We start from the raw sequence: 19692 nt of genomic DNA, 5'->3' as shown, positions 1-19692 counted from the left end.
TTAACTCTATTATTCCAATTTCTCACGCACAAGGAGATACTGCAACATTTCATTACGTACCTTTATTATAAGAGCACATAGGCCTACCAGTTTATAAAATTCACATCACAAGTTCACTATGAATAACTGGTTAAAACATTGAAAAAATGAAAAACTTCGTCTTTATCCATGACTGCCACCTCCGTCTGACATTCAGTACATTTTACAGGATGATATAAATCCATATCGCTATTTTCCGAGTCCGTATTATCCGATCGTTTGGTTTTCTTTTTCTTTGATTTGACGGGATATTTCAGTTGTTGAGTATAATCCACATCGCAGTTCAGTACAAACATAGCTCTGTACTGATTGTTGTAGAGCTCGTGCCTGAAAAAGATTAATTTTAAAATCTTGAATATATGGATTATACATGCAAGGAAGAAAATATTCTGAAATTTTTACCAACTAATTTTGGGTATTTGTATTTTGTATGGTATACAGAACCTCGTTACAATAAACTGGACAAAAAATTTTTTCATTTTAACCAATCGTCAGTTAATTCCAGTTGGATGGAATTCTATTATTGTTTTATCTGAGTTTGTCATCACAAGGTTCCACTGTAAATAGATTATTTTGAAATACCTTTGACAATCCAGACATACTGTGGTCATACAAGCAGGACAGTTGAGTACCGCGTCAGTTTTAGAATGCTTCTTATCGTTTTTCGATGCTTTAATTGCCGGGCGACATCTGCTGCGCTGATTATCGATCCATTTCTGATCATCGTCATCCATTTGAGGATCGTACAACAGATCATCGTTTGAAAAAACCGGATGATTTGACTTTTCTGTAAATGAACCAAGTCTGAGTTGATTAGTACCCCGTACGCAGACTTGGGACTCTTTCCAATCAATGCCTCAAAAGTTCAAAATACCTGACTTTTTGGCGGGGGAAGTTGAATCCATTTCTTCAGAATTAGACTCGTCTGAATCGAAATAAATATCATCATAGAATTTTTTCGCTTGATTTGCTGTGCCGCTCTTACCAGCAGAACAGCTCGCTTCTGAAGCTGAAATTGTAAAAATATTCATTTCCTTAAAATTAATTTCAGTCAGACAAAACTTCATCTTTTTCTATGAAATACAACTTACAGTTTACTTTGAGTCGACCCTCCAGATTATCGACGGTTTTATTCAGTTCTTCCTTCATTTCTTTCTCAAAATCGTCGTCACTGCTGCTAGTTTCTTCGGCATTTTTGTCATTAAGCTTATGACGTCGCTTCAGTGTCTGTCGTGGTTTCTTTTTTTGAGAATTTTTATCTCCGACGAGATAAGTGTTGAGTTCATCATCAGATCCAGAACTAAAAGAAAAGATTTTAATCATTAATCAAGCATATCACTGACTGAGGCATTGCATGGAATAGGGATGAAATGTCTTCTTCTTCCCTTTTTATTTAGGTCATCCAAATAGAACCCCAACAGCAGGCCTAACTCAACGGTGAAATAACTTACCTCACGGGCTCTTCGTCACTATCATATTCAATGTCGTATCCATCACCTTGTTTCTGTAAAACGCTCATCTTACGCTTTTTAGCCTAGGCGATAAAAGTTTCCATTTGGTAATTAGTACGACATATATTTTATTTGAATGGGAACAGATCTTCCAGACCTTAATCAAGTGAAATAATAACATTTCTCTCAATATGTTGGACTTCTCTATTCTAACCTTAATTATTTCTAAGCACCGTATTTAATTTGATACAATTAGTCGAGACAAAGGAAACATAGACACGTATTATGGTGGTTACGTTTATTGAGACTAGACAGGTGTCATTGCGCAATACCTCCACTCCGCGACCTTCAAGTAGCTATTTCTTAGCGGCCGTAAATTGCGGGATCGAATCCTGAATTTTAGATCCATTAAAGAAGTTCTCAAATTATCTACAAATCATCATTTATTTTGCAATTAAATATTACATTTTACACACATTCATTCTTATAATAATCAATGTATCTGTCGTAATATTTACATCTCATACCAAAATATACATCAACAACCTCAATTCTTCAGCAAGCCCTCCTTACAGCTTGAACAGGATACAAGATGATGAAAGGAAATTTCTGCTAATAGTGGTTACACCATAATTACATATTTACCACATATGCACCGTGTGCCTTTAGGCGATTTAAGAGAAGTTAAAATACATAATGAATAAATATACACGATATGTTGTGTCTGTGATGAGGCACCTCATATTTCTCAAATAACTTAAATTTTTTCATATCAAAAAACATATCAACATTCAATATGACCAACACGGAGTAGACATTGTTGGATTACTCAACAAAGCTGATCATACACTTGAGCAATTCCATACGAATTTTTGTGAACTCAAGAGGGAATTTTGCCTCAAAGAAATTTTAATGCAAATAGATTATCAATAGATTTTTTGTTGCATGCAGTTAACAATTAATAATAATATCAACATTATGACTAGAATCTTTGCAGCGAAGAATATAGGGTATATTTGCCACAAATAATTTTGACACCACACATTAAGACTTTTCAAAATGTCAATACCCTTGGCATCATTGATACCTAGCTAATCTTGAGTAATTATTCCTTTCACTAAATATCACGTTAGATTTCAATCAACAGATTCTTTGAATCCACTGAATTGTGCAAAAATTATGCAAGTAAGTACTACGTGGTAGAAACAAAATTCTAAAACATATCAGAATCAGATCAGTACTGATTCTGGTCCAGAATCAGTATCAATGAACTGTTTAACGTATTAACTCAGCTAACAATATTAACAAAGCCTTGAAAATTGCAACATTGCAGGAAACACCTTAAAACATTTCAGCAGCTACGGACAATTTATTACCTATCATTACATGTATTGAGTATTCCATATGCATTGAAAAATAAAACGAAAAACTAACCTAAACTAAATAAAAAGAGTTTTATCCACAACCCAATAAATGAGATTAGCGTGAATTAAAGAAAAGAAAAAGAATAATATTGAGTAGTTCAGTTTAGTGAGTCAGAAAGAAGAAAAGTTAAGATTATTAAAAACTGTCATCTAATTATTGACTAGCACTAATGATTCCATTTCCATAATTAACATAAAGGTCTATCCATCGAGACATTTATCACAATTATTCTCCCTAAATGCTATTTAAACTATACATCCGATGGATTTTCAGCGCTGTGGTTGCTACTATGGTTGCTGTTATTTTGTGGTGGTGACTGCATATAATGTGGATGATGATAGGGTGATGGTCGCCCTGGGAATGGTGGACCTGAAATAACAATGCAGAAAATTATCAGAAACTCAATATTTGGATAGTGTGTCAATAATCTTTCACCAAAATCCACTACTAAGAATGAAGTCTATGAAGATTAATACAACATAAGCTAGAAATTGCAGAGCTAAAGGGTCATCCATTTATTACAAAAGTGAAGGGAAGTAAATACTGAAGGATGAAATAAATGGATGAGCCCTAAATGTGCATGCAGTTAATTCCTTATAGAAAATGTAATTTGAGCTTGAACATTAGAAAATTCATACTACAGGCCAGGATAAAAAATATCAGGAGTTCATAAAGAACAAGATAACTACATGTATATAGATCATAGCATTATATAACATGCTGCCACATGTTAATGAAGATTGTATACCTGATAATCATACATTCTTGGCACCTTTTTTTCCACCTAACATATAATACACAACACAGGACTTTTATCATTTATACCATCCACACCAGACAAACAACATAGATTATACAATAACCAGTGTATCACTATAAACCTCCCACTAAAGACATATTAATGAAATTTTTCAACTTACCTCGATCAAGATCTCTTCTGTGTGGAGGTGGACCTCGTGGTGGAGGACCTTGAGGGGGCATGTACGGCACCGGACTAACCCCAGGCGGCGCCATCCGTGGATCCGGAGCGTGTCGATATGGAGGCGGACTTCGTCTGTCGCTAAAACGTCGGTCCATCGGAGGAGGCGGAGATCGACGATCAATTGATGACATCGGTCGTCGATCTAATGGAGGGGGCGGCGACCGGCGGTCCATAGATGGTCGTCGGTCGATCAGAGGAGGTGATCGCCCGTCTGGATGAGGATATGGCCGCCTGTCTAACGGAGGCGGAGGTCCACGAGGAGGTAATGGCCGGTCAGGGGGAAGGAATGGTCGTCGATCAAGAGGTGGAGGAGGCATCCTATCAAACGGAGGTGACACAACCTCAGCATCTCTGAAAATAATTGTAACCGGTATACAATAAGTAGAGTATTAAGTAAAGATAATCATTTCTTTGGTCAGTATGATCGTTATTTACCTCATTAAAGGTGAAGGGGGCATGCCAGACGACCTCGATATAGGTCTATCTCCAAGAGGTAGTGGAGGTGGTGGACCATTCATCATACCAGGAGGTGGTAAGGGCCTTGTTGGCAATGGTCGAATCACTCCATCGTAGTGATTACGATTTTCAACCTCGGAAAGCCTGAAATACACGAGTCAGTCCCATAGTTTATCGCGCTTACTTTCTAGAGCAAATACTATTATGTCCATACAAAATTAACTTACTTTTGTCGAAGAAGAGTGTTATTCTGTTCAGCTTCTTTGAGTTTCCGTTCAGCTTCTCGCGCTGTAAGCTGAAGAAAAAATATCATAGCAAGATTATATTACAGTATCGAGTAATATCCACACCTACGAACGGAATGTAGAAATGATTATATAAACCTACCCAATTCTCATGTGCTTTTTTCTCTTGAACCGATATCTTAAAAGAGGTTGTAAGCATTGAATAAGCAAATGATAATTAAACATTTTAATACACATATCGTTCAATGGTGTTAATTCAGTATTCGTATACCTGCATTCTAAAATCTCTTTCTACATTGGATATCTCTTTTTGAAGATCTTCAATCTGCTGTCTATTAAATAGAAGAATTGATTCCTCTAATAAGTTAATCAATCAAATAACAGTGGTTATTGGGAATTGTTAAACTTCAGTAAATTAATATTCAACTCACCTATACATTGACATTTCTGTCTCTAATTCTTCACATCTACTATCTGAAAAACTGGCTTTGCCTTCTGTCTGTTTACGTAAGGCCTGCTGCTCTCCGAGCTCTCTGGTTAAATGAAAATTACATAATCTTCCTCACTATCTCATAACTAATATGAATGTATCTAATCACACTTCAGTGGAAACATACCTTTGAAGCTGCATTTCTTTCTCTTTAAAGTATGTTGATAATACGGATAATTTAGTCATCGACTCTTGACTTTGTTTATCTGCCTGATGGTGACCTTCTTGTAAAGTTTGAACCTCGGATTTCAATTTTTCAATTTGATCTACAAATCATCGTGCAACAATAAGCCAATACTGCAGGTAACATTTACATCAACGTTTTTTCATTTCATTCAAGTTCACAGATCTATTTGAATAAGTTTAATCTTTCAACTATGACTATGGAACTGGATCCAATGGTATTCATTTCTAACCTTCTAATTCTTTACGAGACTCCTGTTCTATGATAAGTCGTTGATGTAATGATGTTTTATCCTCCTCAACTGATTTAAGGATAGCATTCACCTACAATCAAAATCATGATTCATTATACTTCGCGTATCATACACAAACCAATGGCAGTTACATGGATTGGTTCTCGATAGAAAAATGAGTCCTTACCCTTGATACATCCATCATAGCCTGTAATTTCTCTTTTACTGATGGATTTCCCGAATCTGTAAGACAGGAATGAAATAAGAGGTTATCAGCTGAGAATAATTTTACACTAAAATTCCAATTTCTACAATTCTTACCTCCTTCTCCTCCCTCTTCGCCGCCATCCTCTCCGTCTTCGCTTTGACTTTCAAATGCTTTAAGTTGCAGAAAACAATCTCGAAGCACCTACAATAGAAATTATGAATCAACTCTGATTTATGGCATTTATTTTTCATTCGGTAAACATTGGCAGTACAGTACATGAAAATTACGTATCTGCTTGTATCAATATCATTCAACTCACCTCAATTTCATTTTCTTTAAATGAAACTTGTTCTTGTAACTCTTTCTGTTGACTGCACTGACTAGATAACTGCTCTTCAAGATCAGTAACTCTAAAAGTTTAATTATATAAAATTAGAACGAAATGGTAAATGTAATATGAATTTGTGGATTTTTTCAAAAATCTTACCTCTCCTCCCAACCGTCATTCTGTTGCAATAATTGTTGTTTGCTTTGATTAACAACTTCCAACTCTTCATTCAAAGCTTCCAATTGTCCTTCTAATGATTCCACTAAAGTTGTTTTGTCTTGCAAAGATACTTGCATCTAAACAACGAAACGATTTTGTAAAATCATTTAATTTTCTTCAGCCGAGAAGCGAATAATGGCGGCACTTAACTTCAATTCTCACCTGCGATAGCTGCATCTGCAACGATGCAGTGGTTTCTTCAACTTGCAACAACTGGTGTTGAGCACTCAAAATCTGGACACAGGAAAAGATTAGGCATCATGATTTTGAGTAAAAAACGAAAAACAATCCACCCAAGAAAATGAAAGAAAACCTTTTGTTTTAATTCTTACCTGTTCTTCTTTGCCCCCCGATTCCTGACACAGTAATTCTAGTTGAGTAGTTTTCTCCTGATTAGACTTCTCCAAAGAGCTGACTTGTTTCTGTAAAGCGCTGTTGTGCAACTTGAACGAAAACAGATCAATAGAGATATAGAGATTTGAACTGAACAGCATTGAAATACCGGTTCTCTAGTGAACGAGATTCTTACTTTAAAGTTTTGAAGATCAAGCAGTAAACGTGTTTTTGAATCTTCGTGTGATTTCAGTTTATCCTCAGCTTTCTTTGCCTTAAAACGGAGCAATTAATAATTCATACATCGAGGTTTCATATCGCTCATCTATAATCGCTGGCTAAATTACATACCTTGTTTTCAGATAACTTCCACTGTTCTTCAAAGTTGTCCTTTTCTCTCGAAGTAACGAAGATTTGTTCATCTAAAGCCCGTACTCTGCTTTCTAACTTTTTCAGTACCTTGTCCGATTTATTCTGTAACAATAACAATAACCACGTGTATATCAATATACCAGCTACATGTATCTTCCATTGGGAAATAATGACTATGTTTACTTACCCCACCACATATTGAACAGAAGAAACAACACGTAAAAAGTAAAACCAGTATTGAAGTGACTATATATATAAATAATGTGTGCTTTGGTGGTAACCCCAGCATATCGTTGTCCAACATATGATGAAATCCATCTGGTATCTTGAGAAAACATAACAAAACAAAAAGAATTAACTTAATGGTTGCATGAGATAAAATACATCATTATATCAGCTTTATAATTTTTATTATTATACTAACCTGATCAATAATCACTTGCAAAACTGGATCTGTTAATCGGACTCCTAACGCTAAAACTTTATTTCCACCCGCTGATCCCGTTGCTGCTGGTTGATCGTTAGTAACTTTTGGCGGTTGAGGATGCGAAATTTTGACTTTTACATCATCTTTAGGAGTCTCGGTTGGAACAGCTGTAAATCAGTAAGATATTAGTTTATGTATGTGAATGATTAGTACTGCCGGGTAACTAGCAAACCGCACCTAACTAGGACATAAGGTAATCAGAAAAATGATTTCGTTTTTGACCAATTAGTCAAAAGACCGAGTTGGTCATGTTGAGCAAAGGGAGGTTCACTGTAAGGCGTGTAAGTATGTACATGTACCTGACTTCTTTTCTCCTTCGCTCGGTGCAGGTTCACTCTCACTCATTGTAGGCACGTCGGTTGCCTGATTTGGCTCAGATTTCTGCTCATCAGTGATATCCTGTGATTCAGGTTCTTTAACAGGAGTTTCTGATGGTACATCAGCCTGTTTATCTGTTACCATGCTAGAAGTCTGTCCTAATTATCGAGAGAAAACAGAACACAGGTCTATATTCAATAATTGTTTTTCAACAGCATGAATAATGCCTAGCAGTGTGCGTGAAGTTAAAGAGGACAAAGATGAAATTTGATGATCGGTAAAATATAGCGAATCTAAGCATGTGTAGGGTTAATGAGGCCCTCAAGATATTTCTTGAGGGCCTCTAAGGTAGGAGTTTTTACTTGTCCTGGTACGATAATGAAAAACAACACCCAACCTTAGATAAAAGTAATCATCAAACTGTACTGTATTTTGATATGAGGATCAGACAGACACACATTATATGCCTACCATCATTGAATTTCTGTTCCGTTTGTTCAGTAACAGGTTGGACTGGTTTACTACCATCCTGTAGCAGGCTACGACTAACGAAATCTGCCGTATGATACGGACTGTTTGTATCGAGTCCAAAACCAGGCATACCAGTTTGTACTGAAGTGGTTTCATTCTGAACTGAACCTGAAACCCGCAAAAAGGTCATTAGAAAGAAACACCACCACCTTGTCAGGGGTTCATATACTGAATTATGTTTCTCAGCCTAAAAGGGTGGGTTAGAAATTGAACTTTTCCTTGAGGTAAGTAATTCGAGAAATATATGGTTGTTTATACTAAGGAACTACTGTAAATCGTGCTTATTTCTAAATGTAAATGTTAAACTAAGAACAAAGAATCAGGTAGCTCTACAAGCTCACCAAGGACAGAAATTTAGTAGATATTCCAATAAAGAACGACAGATAGTAGCAGCCTGTAGGTTAATAGTGCAATAGATATTAGATCAAGCTTTCATAATGCAAAACGAAAAGCTCAGAAGAAAGCACAAAGCTTTAAGTTTTCCATAGATCACTTTAAATACAGTCACTGACATTCATCAAGTGTTTATACCCAAATAATTCAAGAGGCTTTTGGATTATCAGCTTGCTATAATTCTGCCAAATTATGTTTTACTATGCATTCTAAGATACAAAATTCCAAAAAAGAGACTAATTTCTAATAAATCTACCAAAACATTATAAATAGGTCTACCTTCTGTTTGTGTTGGAGGAGGTTGTTCAACTTTTGATGAAAATAGGCTAACATCAGGCGATGTAGCTGCTTGAACAGATGCTGATGGTTCAACTATATTTAGAGAACTTTCCACACTAGACGGTGCCACAACCACTGACGATGAGACGACAGAAATTTCAACCTCTGGAGTTGATTCAGCTATTGATGCCGATTCGGAAGACATTTCAGCTATATCGGGTGTAAGTGATGATTGAATCATTTCAACAGTAGCTGACTCAGTCTGCTTGATGACAGAAGTAGTTGATAATTCGTCGGTGATAGCTGTAGATATGATAGATGCAGAAGTGGGGGTAGGCTTTATATGTTCTGAAGTCTCCACTGGGGCCGAACTAGATGGGCTTGCAGATTCTGAAGCTGCAACTGTAGGTGTAATTTCTTGCACTTGTGAACTTGTTAATTCTACGTTTGAACTTTTTTCAGGTTCGTCTTTGGTCTCTGAAATCAGTCACAATTTTGTCCAATTATCTATACTGGTATCCAATAATATTTTCCAAATCTACTAGCAGGGTTGCAGTTTTTCAAATGAAACACTCACCACTACTATCGATTGGTTCAGTTGAGAGATTATTGATAACTTCTGAACTTTGCTGTCGTCGACGTAAAAACTTTTGGCGAGCAATTTCTTTCATTTTCTCGTCGGAAAGATCAGGAACACCTACACGACATTTTAGATTATGATGACCAATGAGAACTTAGGCCAATACCGGCATATCAAAAAGCATAATAGATACCTTCTTTTAGATTGACAGTATGTTTTACTTCACTTTTCTCTTCATCAGGCTGTCGAACTTTTTTGCGTAATCTCCATTCACCTTTAGGCTTGGTTTCTTTTTCATCATCACTCCCAACAGGGTCGGCAGACTTTTCTTCATGAGCATCATTAGAAGGTTTGACTTCACTGTTTGTCTCTTTCTTCTCATCTGTAGATTGCTGTGGTAGGTTTTGATGTAATTCATCTCTAGGTTTTTCAGCAGTTACATTATTAATTGCTTCTTTTACATCCGGTACAACTGACTTCTCACTATCATCAACAGGTTTCACGTCACTTTTCTCTTCTTTCTTTTCCTCTATAGGAGCCACCCGAACCTTTTTACGTAAACGCCATTCTCCCTTTGGTTTTACAGCTTCTGTACCATCACTGGCTTCCTTTACTGGCGAATCAGTTTGATGAGGATCTGGATCAATTTTACTCCTTTCAGGCATAGAAGCTTCCTTGGCCATGTCATCTACAGTACCGGTAGTTTGTTGTGGCAAGACAGACTCTGCTTTTTCTGTTGAGGTTGCATCATCGGTTTCAGTTGGATCTACCTCAGTTTTCTTGGGTTCTTCATTACTTTTATCCTTAGTTTCTTTATCTTGTTCACTTTTTGTTGATTTTTGTGAGTCATCTATAGTTGAAGTCTTTGCAGTTGCAGGGCTTGAGGTCTCAACAGATTTCTTCTCACCGTTAACATCAGGATTTGCAGCTTCTTGTTTTGATGCAACATCTTTCTTCTCAACAATTGGAGCGGTTTTCCCTACGACTTTCTCTTCTTTCTGTTCAGTTGGATCAACATCAGTTGGTATTTTAGTTTCCTTAACTACTTCAACTTTAGGTTCATCAACGATATTTTTGGTGATTCCATCAAGTTTCTCATTTGTTTCTACTTTCACCTTTGGCTCTTCCAGTTTCTGAGATTTTTCTTCCTTTTCAGGTTTTTGAGGTGCTGCTTCTTCAGACGAATCAGGCATCTCTGTAGGATCAAGTTCTGTAGGGTCTTTTTCTTCATCTTCAGTTTTTTTATCTTGAACTTTTTCTGCAACTTTTTTCGCCTCAGTTTGAGATTCCTGAATACAAACATAGACTAGGTTTAAGAATATATGCTCAAAGGCTGCCTTCAAATGTTTCAATGAGCAATCAAATTTTCACCTTCTTAGTCACGTCATTAGGTGCAGCAGAATCAGTCTTTACCTCATCTTTTCCTGTGACAGTGTCAATGTATAAAATACTGTTAGAATGTTTTTTTATAAAATTGGTTTAATTTCTTTTCGGTTTGAATACATCAAGTTTTTTTTACCTGATTTTATCTCAGTTGGATCTGGTGTTTTGCTTTCATCTTCACCCATCTCTGTGGGATCAACTTCAGTATTCGAACTAGTCGCAGTTTTATCAGGGCTTGAAGCTTGTACTTTCACGTGAGCTGATGGAGCAACAGGTGGTTCCTCAGCTTTAGCACTTTTGGCTGGTTGTTTGTTCGTAGCCTCTTCTTTATCAGAGTCTTTTTTAACAGTTTGATCCATATTAATAATTCCAGTTGAGCCAGGCTTTATTTCGGTCTCATCCGTTTCAAGGTAAACCTGTCAGTAGATGAAAATAGGTGTTGGGCTTTTAAAATGCACAGCGCAAATACATACCGGTAATATATATTTTTGATTTTGTTTTTGCAGGTATACATGTATTCAATCTACTAGTACATTCTTTTAGATATCTTTTCTTGTTACTCACAGCTTTAGGTTCCTCTGAAAGTGAGAAATTGAATCTATTGATTGATACATTAATAAGAATATATTAGCAAATTTTAAAATACTAGTAATGGCTAGAAAAGAGAAATGACTGATAAATGAAAATCTTACCTTGAACTTCGGTTGGATCAGCATCTACATTAGCATCATTAATCTGAAATATTGAAAAGTATGAATCGTCAATTCAATTGATTTCAGGATGCCAACAAACGACATCTTATTCCAATTTAACTTACCCCAGTTGGAACAACATGTTGTGGATGACTGATAAACACTTTAAATTCTTTAACAAATGTTTTCGGAAAATAACCATGCTTATTATTAACCTAGAAAAAACAAATGGCAAATGGTAGAATGCTACTAACAACAAAATGGGTTCGAATTTTTGAAAGGAAACATTGGAATGGCATACCTCTCCTCCCCAAAAGTGTCTCTCACTTCCGGCATGTTTACTATATATACGGACAACATTGCCTTGGATGAAGTTTAGCATATCAGGATCAGGAGAATCGAGATCCATCACAGCCCTTCCTAATGATATCACAGCTATAACAAATAGAATAGTTTAACGATACGTTAAAAAAAATTGTCTGATCAATATCCCTCACATTTCACATTTCTTGATAGCGCTAATGAAGGATGTAAACAAGGTTTTCACATGGAAAATGGATATAATTTTTCTCATTATCATATAAACTGGATTTCCACATGTCCGTAGGGCTAGAGTAGCGGGCTGGGTTGGGCCAAGCGAACAAGGCTTGCTTGTTGAAGGCGGCCAATGTCATCGACATATCGCGCTCATGTACCGGGCGAGGAAATGAAATTATGTTGTGATAATTATCGTACATTTATTCAACTAATATTTTTGAGAGTAGATTTTGAAACATTAGATTAAGTCACAAACGACTGAAAAACCAGTAGAAAATTAAATAAAGTGAATTTACTTAGATTTATTTCTGAGTCGGCCACTTTTTTGCTCGTACAGAAAGTGTGTATGGCACCGTAATTTCATTTTACCTGTACATTGTTTATTGCCACATCGTCTAAGATCTGAAATCTCCACCGATCTGTTTATAAACAGGCAAATAAATAGATAAATCGGCGTCCAAAATCCGATCTTTGGATCCATAGCGGTTGCACTAACTGACGCACGCACACGTCAGCACGCTACATTGAACGCCATCTAGCGCCGGTAGCAGACGCTCAAAACTATTCCAATTTCAATTCATATTTTATTTTTTCCTAGGTTAAACAACAGGAAATGATTTTTTAATTTGTTAGTAAAAACCCAAGGCAAGGCGAAATAAATGTATGGAGGAAATTTCACAATTAGGTCCCTCTAGATGAAATTCATTTTCACATTTGACTCGAATTGGACCCACCGCTATTTCATATCCACACTCACAGTCACAGACCGCGATTTAGTGCGGACAAGTGCGGAAATGGCGGATATAACGAAGTTAGATTTATATGATATTTTAGGGGTGAAAGAAGACGCTGTTGAAAAGGAGGTTAGTGTAATCCATTGTTTGTGCAATGCCTTGATCAAGCATCATTAGTGCAGCTCAAGTTTGTATCGATTTGGAGAACAATGTACTCATATTTACAAAATCGTAAATAATTCCGGTTGGACTCTTGGGGAAACCCAGTAATCACTTCCGGGTTTAATCCTATCTTTTTCCAAACCTGCCTGAAACTAACAGTTTATTTTACTTTTAGATTGTGAAAGCTTATCGAAAAAAGGCACTGAAATGCCATCCAGATAAGAATCCAGATCCTAAAGCAGGTAGATATGAAACGAATTACCTGTGATTTGAATCAACTGTTAGTGACAGTGTTTGGCGATTGATGTGGAGGATTTCTTTTGTCAATTGTTCATAATTATAACTAATAGCCAATTTGTTTTTTAGTTGAACTCTTTCATGAATTATCAAAGGCATTAGAAATCTTAACTGACGCTGCAGCACGTGTAAGTTTTTTGCTCCGTTTACATGAATCCATATCTAGTAGGAGTAGTTTTAGAGTTCATTCAATATATTACGTTACTGTTCCATTATTATCAGGCAGCTTATGATAAGGCATTATCAGCAAAGAAAGCTGCTGCTCTGCGACATCAGGAACTTGATTCAAAAAGGAAAAAGTTAAAAGAAGATCTTATAGCACGGGAAAATGCCTTTCAACAGCAAAGAGAAGTTGCGTCAAAGTTGTCCCCTGCGGAATCACTTCAAAAAGAGGTTAGGCCTAAGTGTTTTCCTTTAGAATTTTATCAAAACGGTCATAGGAACCCTTAGCAAATTTAATTCACAATATAAAATTGATATCATTCATAGATTGAACGTCTACAAAAAGAAGGCTCCCGCATTCTTCGAGAAGAACAAAATCGATTAAGAGAAGAAATGAAGAAAAAATATGAAACTACTGCGAACGAAGAAGATACAGGTGAAATCTATTAAGTTAAATAAATCATCTCCGCCAGAAACTCAATAAACCTTGACCTAACGTTAGTTCTGTTTGATGATCAATGTAGATGATATTCAAGACGTTAGTCCAAAACTGAGAATAAAATGGAAAGTAAAGAAATCAGATGAAAGCAATGCTGGATATACTTATGATTATCTGATGGATGCATTTAAAAAGGTAGTGAGGTTGATATCAAAATGGTTTCATTGAGTTGCGTGTCAAAGAAAAAACTAGAATGTGTCTTACTTTTTATTTGCAGTATGGTGAAGTATTAAATCTATTGGTTTCAAGCAAAAAGAAAGGAAGTGGTATAGTAGAATTCAAGTCATCACAGGCAGCTGTGAGTATTTATTTCTATATTCTGTCTTGATTTTCTTAGTAATGCTGAACTGCCTGATCTCTAGTCAAGTTTTATTTCTTTTCTACATAGACTATGGCACAACAGTATGAAATAGGAAATCCAGAATGTCCATTGACTATAACCTGGCTCTCCGGTAAACCTAAACAAATGCAAAAATCAGATACTCCAGAATCAGATTCGCCAACAGTAGCTAAATCTCAGGTAAAAGTACTTTATGTGTTTGGCCTGAACAAGCTTAAAAGTGATGCAATTGTATATACTTGATTTGGAATTTCAAATTTCAGGCAAGTGAAAATAGAGATTTTGAGAGTATAGTCCTGATGAGGATGAGACAAGCTGAAGAAAGAAAGCGTCTGATAGAACAAATGCAAAAAGATGATGAAGACACTTGACCCAGTGTTAAGATATTATATGTGTGGACATACTAGGCCCTATAGATGTATCCTCGACTGCGAGCCAATGATTGCTAAGATATATTCGATTCAGTGATGAAATACTGTGAACCATGATGTGCAGACTGAGTCTGGAATCAATCCCATGTATACTCTCATTTCTTGTTGGAAAATTTCAAACACTTGATTTTCTTGTCGGTCAATAAATTGTTTTTATTTTCGTACGATTTCTGTTTTATTTCATTCCCATGAACATCTCGGAATAGTCGCACCGCTAGTAATGTGGCAGACAGCAGTTATACGGCATGGGGAATTAAGGGATTCGAACCTACTATTTGATTCTCCGGCACTGTATTGATTAGGTTCGACTCCTAGCAGTTTAACTTATAAAATATCAGATTTCTTTAATCAAACTTATAGTTCAATATTTTATTCTTAATCGGACAGCTTTTTATGCCATTTTGATAATATGATATATGAAAAGTAAAGGGCTAGAGTGGTTTATTCCACGATTTATATATCAGCAGCTCACTCAACATACTGCTTTTTGCTTAGTGATGAAATATGGCTATTTGACGTTGCAATTCACTTTCAAACCGAACGTATTTAAACTCGGTTTGCGCAATCAATGCATCATTCAGTATAGCTGATGCTTGGATAAGGTTTGGAAAACTGAAGTTGTGGCAATTATGGCCCACTTAGTCGGTTTATTCGGTGATTGCGATGATGACGAGGACGAAATCGAAGAACAGCCCCACTTGCCAGTGGCTGCTTCTACCCTCTTCGATGTCAATAACGATTCTGTGGCCAGGGCCCGAATTCCAGTCGCCGGGCAGAAAAATGGAGACGATCAGCGTAGCAGTAGTTCATCACTCGAGACAGAGATGCCAGCGACTCTCCCTCCTGAGGTATATCGCTTATCAACTACTTTTTCTCCTGCCAGCAGAGATGAGTATCTGCCTCTGGACCTGGAGACCCTGGCTTCTTTTTTTACTGGTGGCGGTAGTACCATCACAATCTGTCAGTATCATTGCATTAAAATCTAAAATATCTAATTAGAAACTTAACTCTGTTTCCTCTCTTATTGTAGGTAGAAGAGGGTAATGTTGAGTATAAGGTGAGCTTTGAATGATAGCTGCAAATTTTTAACTGAGAATATCTGCTGAATTCATTGATGGCATATCACTAGATTCTTGTTCTCTTTTACACAGTTGAAGTTACTAAATCCTTCTGATAGTCGATTTGAACATTTGGTCACTCAGATGAAATGGCGTCTTCAGGAAGGAAAAGGTGAAGCAATTTATGAAATAGGGGTTGAGGACTGTGGAATGTTGACTGGTTTAAATGATGAAGATTTGGATGCATCACTACAAACTCTGAATAGAATGGCGGACAGGTACAAAAAAAGTCCTACACATCAGTGGTTAGTAGCTCATAAGTTGGTTAATTAGTGGATAGTTGACATAGTGACAATTAAAAGTTCATTGTTACTATGGTATTTATCCGTTGGTTATCTTTAACCAACCACTGAGCAACTGGCCTCTGATTTTGCGGTAATCTACCTGATGATCTTATTGCTAAAGCCCATTTGTTATTTTTTTTTCTCTTTTCTGGTATAAGACTAGGAGCATCGATGAAGGTTTTGCGTGAGAGAGTTGTTGATCCGCCGGAACCCGGACGTCATCATCAAAGAAAACGCAGAGCATCAGAGGTTCTCATTAGAAAAGTTCCCGATGATCAGCAGGTAAATATGACAGCAAAGTCTTTATCTCAAGATTTATGATGGCAGATCTATGCATTATATATATGCACTAGATGAAAACGTGATGCTTTGATGTAATAGTTGTAACTGTAACTATATTGTATTTTCTAGTTTATTGATTTGAGATTGGCCGTTTTGGGAAACGTTGATGCTGGTAAGAGTACCGTACTCGGTGTATTGACTCAAGGTGAACTGGATAACGGTCGTGGACGAGCGAGGCTCAACCTGTTTCGACATCTTCACGAAATACAATCCGGTCGCACATCGAGTATTAGCCATGAAATTATGGGTTTTACCAGTAAAGGAGAGGTAATCATTTTTCTAGGTGATAAGAGATCATTGAAATAACTACAGTGGAACCTCGTTACAACGAACTTCAGTGGACTAGAAAACCTGTTAGTTATAACTGATCATCATATCCAGTATGAAATTATTGAAATTGTCCTATTTGGGATGCAATTCTAGGTTTCTAGTCATTATATCTGAGGTAGTAATAATGGGGTTCCACTGTGCGTGTGTTTGGATATTCCCTTTAACTGTTATTATGCATTTATTACTAGGCTCAGTAGTACCCATGATATACTTGCCTATGGTCTTTGAACTTGTCATTATTTCAGGTTGTGAACTACAGTAATTGTGAGGATGCTGAAGAAATCTGTGATCGATCGACTAAACTTATCACTCTTATTGATCTTGCTGGTCATCAGAAATATTTGAAGACGACAATATTTGGGTTGACAGGCTATTTACCTCACTTTGCTATGTTAGTAGTCAGCGCGAATACTGGATTAGGTCAGTACCGTAATTCTTATGTTGCTGCGTTTAAGTCATGCGGAGCTTATTTCGCAGATTTAATTTCGCTTTCAGTTGGCACGACGAAAGAACATCTCGGATTTGCGATCGCGCTCGGTGTTCCCGTATTCGTTGTTATCAATAAGATTGACATGTGTCGCGCGAGTGGCATTAACCGCACAGTTGAGCAGTTGGAACGGTTGCTTAAAGCACCGGGCTGTAAGAGAGTACCGTTCACTATTAAAACTGAAGACGATGCTATCACAGCGGCTTCGTCATTCAGCACTGATAAGTAAGTTCAAATTATCCCTTCACCTTTGCTTAACCAAAAATGGAATGCGTTCTAACTCTCTTCGATCATTTTGTAATACCAACCTAAAGTTTACTATTGTCTGAGTGTTCTGTGTGTTTTTTAGGGTAACGCCGATATTTATTATATCCTGCGTAACAGGAAGGAATATGGATCTCATACGAATGTTTTTGAACGCGTTACCGCCGTTACAAAATCCATCTGAGCGGGAGCAACTGATTAACGAGCTCACTGAACATCAGGTACAATGTGATGTACGGTATAATCTATAATTGCCTGCGGTTGCAATGATTTAACTCTTTATGTAGTTGATTCTTTTGTGTATATTAGGTCGATGAAGTGTACAGTATACCGTTTGTTGGTACGGTCCTCGGAGGTACACTCGCGAAGGGAATGATCAGAGAGAAGGATGATTTGTTGTTAGGTCCGACGGATGATGGCAGTTTTCATACCGTGTCCGTTCACAGTATTCATCGGAATCGTCTGCCATGTCGTGTCGTGCAGGCTGGTCAATCTTGTGCCGTCGCCGTCGGAGATATCGGGAACATCATACCTCGAAAAGTATGTTATTATATTCAGTGACGTTGTGATAAATTATGAGATGCAGTTTAAAAATTCACTTTATTTCAATTTTTAAGGGTATGGTGTTGTTGAGTCCAGAAATGAAGCCGACATCTTGTATGACATTTGAGGCAGAGCTTGTCCTACTGTTTCATTCCAATTATATATGTAAAGGTTTCCAGGCCACTATACATTGTGGCAATATACGTCAAACAGCTATTATAGAAAAAATGGATAAGGTGCGTAATTCCCTGGTCAATTTCGCTTTACGGTACATAGATAAGTTGCAACTCTTTTACATGTACTTATGTTGTACCACTTATCATAATTAAAAATGCTGGTTTACAATTTAAAACTCATACATACACTACTGATATTTTTAAATGTTTGAATTTACCGAACTATTTTGAATTATAACTTAAAACGTTTTTGTCTAATTTTTCTTCCTAGTCATCGTTACAAACGAACCAGCAGGCTACGATCCAGTTCCGTTTCATTAAACAACCGGAGTATCTGAAACCCGGAGCGCGACTCCTCTTACGAGAAGGACAAACCAAAGGAATGGGTCATGTATTACGGACGTTTCCTATTGATAACGTAGTTCTACGTTGAGTTTTATAAACTCCGCTTGTTTATGTGAGATTTTATAATTCGATAATCTTAGACCGTCAGTGTGCACGTGTGTATTGATTGTTTTTATGAATTTTACACCTTAGTTCATTATATTTTTCTAGCAAGATCATGTGTCTCTATCCTTAGAGTAGTAGATTCTGAATTTTAAATGTTTCCCATGAAACAAGCTTAAATGTCAACATTAAGGTATAAGAGCTGATTATGGTTGGATTCTTAGATACTGGTACCACAATTTCTGCTGCTCTTGGGGTAAAAATTACTTCAAGCAATTCACTTCTAAGCTCATGCCTGTTTTTAAGCAAAATACACCTACCTTACTACCCTGTATACTGATAAAAGATTACCAACTCGTACATTGTTTTGTCTTTCAAATAAATAGGATAATTAAATATCTTTTTAATTCGCACTGCTTTTCAGTGTTCTTTGATTCATGTATTTACAATGAATTGTCATGTAATGAATAGCAATAATATCAAGCAGGTGTCATTGATTTTAATCTCTATCACTTTTAATATTCTGAATTTTTATGCCTGTAAAGAGTGGAAAATACTGTACCAACTGATAAAATGAAATGACTAATGCATTTTAAGGTTAGAATTTTACTGCTCTCCAGTTTGTTAATGCATCCAAGAGATTAATCGATTCTTCAGATGTAATCTTATTGTCAAATTATGTTTCGAATTCAGTATTTCTATATGCGATGTGTGTCAATCATTGTCATTGAGTGATTTCGAAACTAAATGATCACGCTTGTTTCTACAGAAAGCAAAGCATTCGTTTTGTTTTTCATGTATTTTGGGGTTTTTGTTGACTAGTTATAGCATGTAATTTATTTTTTGAGTTAATAAATTCTCAAAAGTGTTGAAAATGATTAGTTTTTTGCATTTCATGCTATCGGTGGATTT

At 36.5% G+C, this 19692-nt stretch overlaps 4 protein-coding genes across 7 annotated transcripts; 2 read left to right on the top strand and 2 right to left on the bottom strand.

The window, feature by feature from the left end:
* Positions 1 to 3: 3 nt before the first annotated feature.
* On the bottom strand, positions 4 to 1826 carry LOC141902648 (E2F-associated phosphoprotein-like). 2 transcript variants are annotated; one of them, XM_074790487.1, is made up of 6 exons: positions 1787 to 1826; positions 1491 to 1573; positions 1131 to 1339; positions 914 to 1048; positions 622 to 826; positions 4 to 366 (listed from the first exon to the last, which is right to left on the bottom strand). In XM_074790487.1, the coding sequence occupies exons 2-6, from the start codon at positions 1556 to 1558 to the stop codon at positions 117 to 119; spliced, it is 867 nt and encodes a 288-aa protein (XP_074646588.1). In that variant the 5' UTR covers positions 1559 to 1573; positions 1787 to 1826; the 3' UTR covers positions 4 to 116. The 2 variants fall into 2 exon arrangements, with proteins under 2 accessions (XP_074646588.1, XP_074646580.1); XM_074790479.1 differs by having other exon boundaries at positions 1705 to 1821.
* A 99-nt stretch (positions 1827 to 1925) lies between these two features.
* Positions 1926 to 12666, bottom strand: LOC141915493 (uncharacterized). Of its 3 annotated transcripts, XM_074807047.1 has the most exons (32): positions 12534 to 12666; positions 11929 to 12062; positions 11753 to 11842; positions 11628 to 11670; positions 11500 to 11513; positions 11072 to 11351; positions 10924 to 10976; positions 9746 to 10841; positions 9550 to 9669; positions 8973 to 9449; positions 8241 to 8408; positions 7751 to 7927; positions 7389 to 7558; positions 7152 to 7289; positions 6944 to 7066; positions 6789 to 6866; positions 6592 to 6702; positions 6422 to 6493; positions 6200 to 6336; positions 6032 to 6122; positions 5826 to 5913; positions 5692 to 5747; positions 5505 to 5595; positions 5216 to 5354; positions 5030 to 5131; positions 4870 to 4930; positions 4741 to 4776; positions 4581 to 4648; positions 4333 to 4497; positions 3836 to 4248; positions 3664 to 3699; positions 3147 to 3284 (listed from the first exon to the last, which is right to left on the bottom strand). In XM_074807047.1, exons 1-31 carry the CDS (start codon positions 12643 to 12645, stop codon positions 3671 to 3673), a joined length of 4932 nt encoding a protein of 1643 aa, XP_074663148.1. In that variant the 5' UTR covers positions 12646 to 12666; the 3' UTR covers positions 3147 to 3284; positions 3664 to 3670. The 3 variants fall into 3 exon arrangements, with proteins under 3 accessions (XP_074663146.1, XP_074663147.1, XP_074663148.1); XM_074807045.1 differs by lacking the exon at positions 3664 to 3699 and having other exon boundaries at positions 1926 to 3284; XM_074807046.1 differs by lacking the exon at positions 3664 to 3699 and having other exon boundaries at positions 1926 to 3284; positions 9746 to 10843; positions 10929 to 10976.
* A 256-nt stretch (positions 12667 to 12922) lies between these two features.
* Positions 12923 to 14947, top strand: LOC141915495 (dnaJ homolog subfamily C member 17-like). The gene is made up of 9 exons (XM_074807049.1): positions 12923 to 13027; positions 13236 to 13302; positions 13427 to 13485; positions 13580 to 13750; positions 13847 to 13955; positions 14044 to 14153; positions 14236 to 14316; positions 14407 to 14538; positions 14622 to 14947. Exons 1-9 carry the CDS (start codon positions 12959 to 12961, stop codon positions 14727 to 14729), a joined length of 906 nt encoding a protein of 301 aa, XP_074663150.1. The 5' UTR covers positions 12923 to 12958; the 3' UTR covers positions 14730 to 14947.
* Positions 14948 to 15293: 346 nt separating this feature from the next.
* On the top strand, positions 15294 to 19607 carry LOC141915494 (GTP-binding protein 2-like). Its single transcript, XM_074807048.1, has 11 exons — positions 15294 to 15637; positions 15820 to 15846; positions 15941 to 16125; positions 16350 to 16473; positions 16603 to 16800; positions 17109 to 17283; positions 17359 to 17575; positions 17700 to 17835; positions 17924 to 18154; positions 18232 to 18393; positions 18605 to 19607. Exons 1-11 carry the CDS (start codon positions 15419 to 15421, stop codon positions 18764 to 18766), a joined length of 1836 nt encoding a protein of 611 aa, XP_074663149.1. The 5' UTR covers positions 15294 to 15418; the 3' UTR covers positions 18767 to 19607.
* Positions 19608 to 19692: the final 85 nt, after the last annotated feature.

This window comes from Tubulanus polymorphus, chromosome 1 (genome assembly GCF_964204645.1).
Source record: "Tubulanus polymorphus chromosome 1, tnTubPoly1.2, whole genome shotgun sequence".
Lineage (NCBI taxonomy): Eukaryota > Metazoa > Nemertea > Palaeonemertea > Tubulaniformes > Tubulanidae > Tubulanus > Tubulanus polymorphus.
The sequence above is the reverse complement of the archived record's forward strand: the minus strand, read 5'-3'. Positions and strand labels throughout refer to the sequence as shown.

Coding starts and splice junctions, on each gene's coding strand:
- LOC141902648 (XM_074790487.1), bottom strand. CDS start 1,558: ATGAGCGTTTTACAGAAACAAGGTGATGGATACGACATTGAATATGAT. Junction 1,340..1,490: donor AGTGACGAAGAGCCCGTGAG/GTAAGTTATTTC, acceptor CTTTTCTTTTAG/TTCTGGATCTGATGATGAAC. Junction 367..621: donor GTATGTCTGGATTGTCAAAG/GTATTTCAAAAT, acceptor AATCTTTTTCAG/GCACGAGCTCTACAACAATC.
- LOC141915493 (XM_074807045.1), bottom strand. CDS start 12,645: ATGGATCCAAAGATCGGATTTTGGACGCCGATTTATCTATTTATTTGC. Junction 9,670..9,745: donor TACTGTCAATCTAAAAGAAG/GTATCTATTATG, acceptor AATGTCGTGTAG/GTGTTCCTGATCTTTCCGAC. Junction 7,290..7,388: donor TGCAAGTGATTATTGATCAG/GTTAGTATAATA, acceptor TGTTTTCTCAAG/ATACCAGATGGATTTCATCA.
- LOC141915495 (XM_074807049.1), top strand. CDS start 12,959: ATGGCGGATATAACGAAGTTAGATTTATATGATATTTTAGGGGTGAAA. Junction 13,486..13,579: donor TAACTGACGCTGCAGCACGT/GTAAGTTTTTTG, acceptor CATTATTATCAG/GCAGCTTATGATAAGGCATT. Junction 13,751..13,846: donor CGGAATCACTTCAAAAAGAG/GTTAGGCCTAAG, acceptor TATCATTCATAG/ATTGAACGTCTACAAAAAGA.
- LOC141915494 (XM_074807048.1), top strand. CDS start 15,419: ATGGCCCACTTAGTCGGTTTATTCGGTGATTGCGATGATGACGAGGAC. Junction 17,836..17,923: donor ACGAGCTCACTGAACATCAG/GTACAATGTGAT, acceptor TGTGTATATTAG/GTCGATGAAGTGTACAGTAT. Junction 18,155..18,231: donor GGAACATCATACCTCGAAAA/GTATGTTATTAT, acceptor TCAATTTTTAAG/GGTATGGTGTTGTTGAGTCC.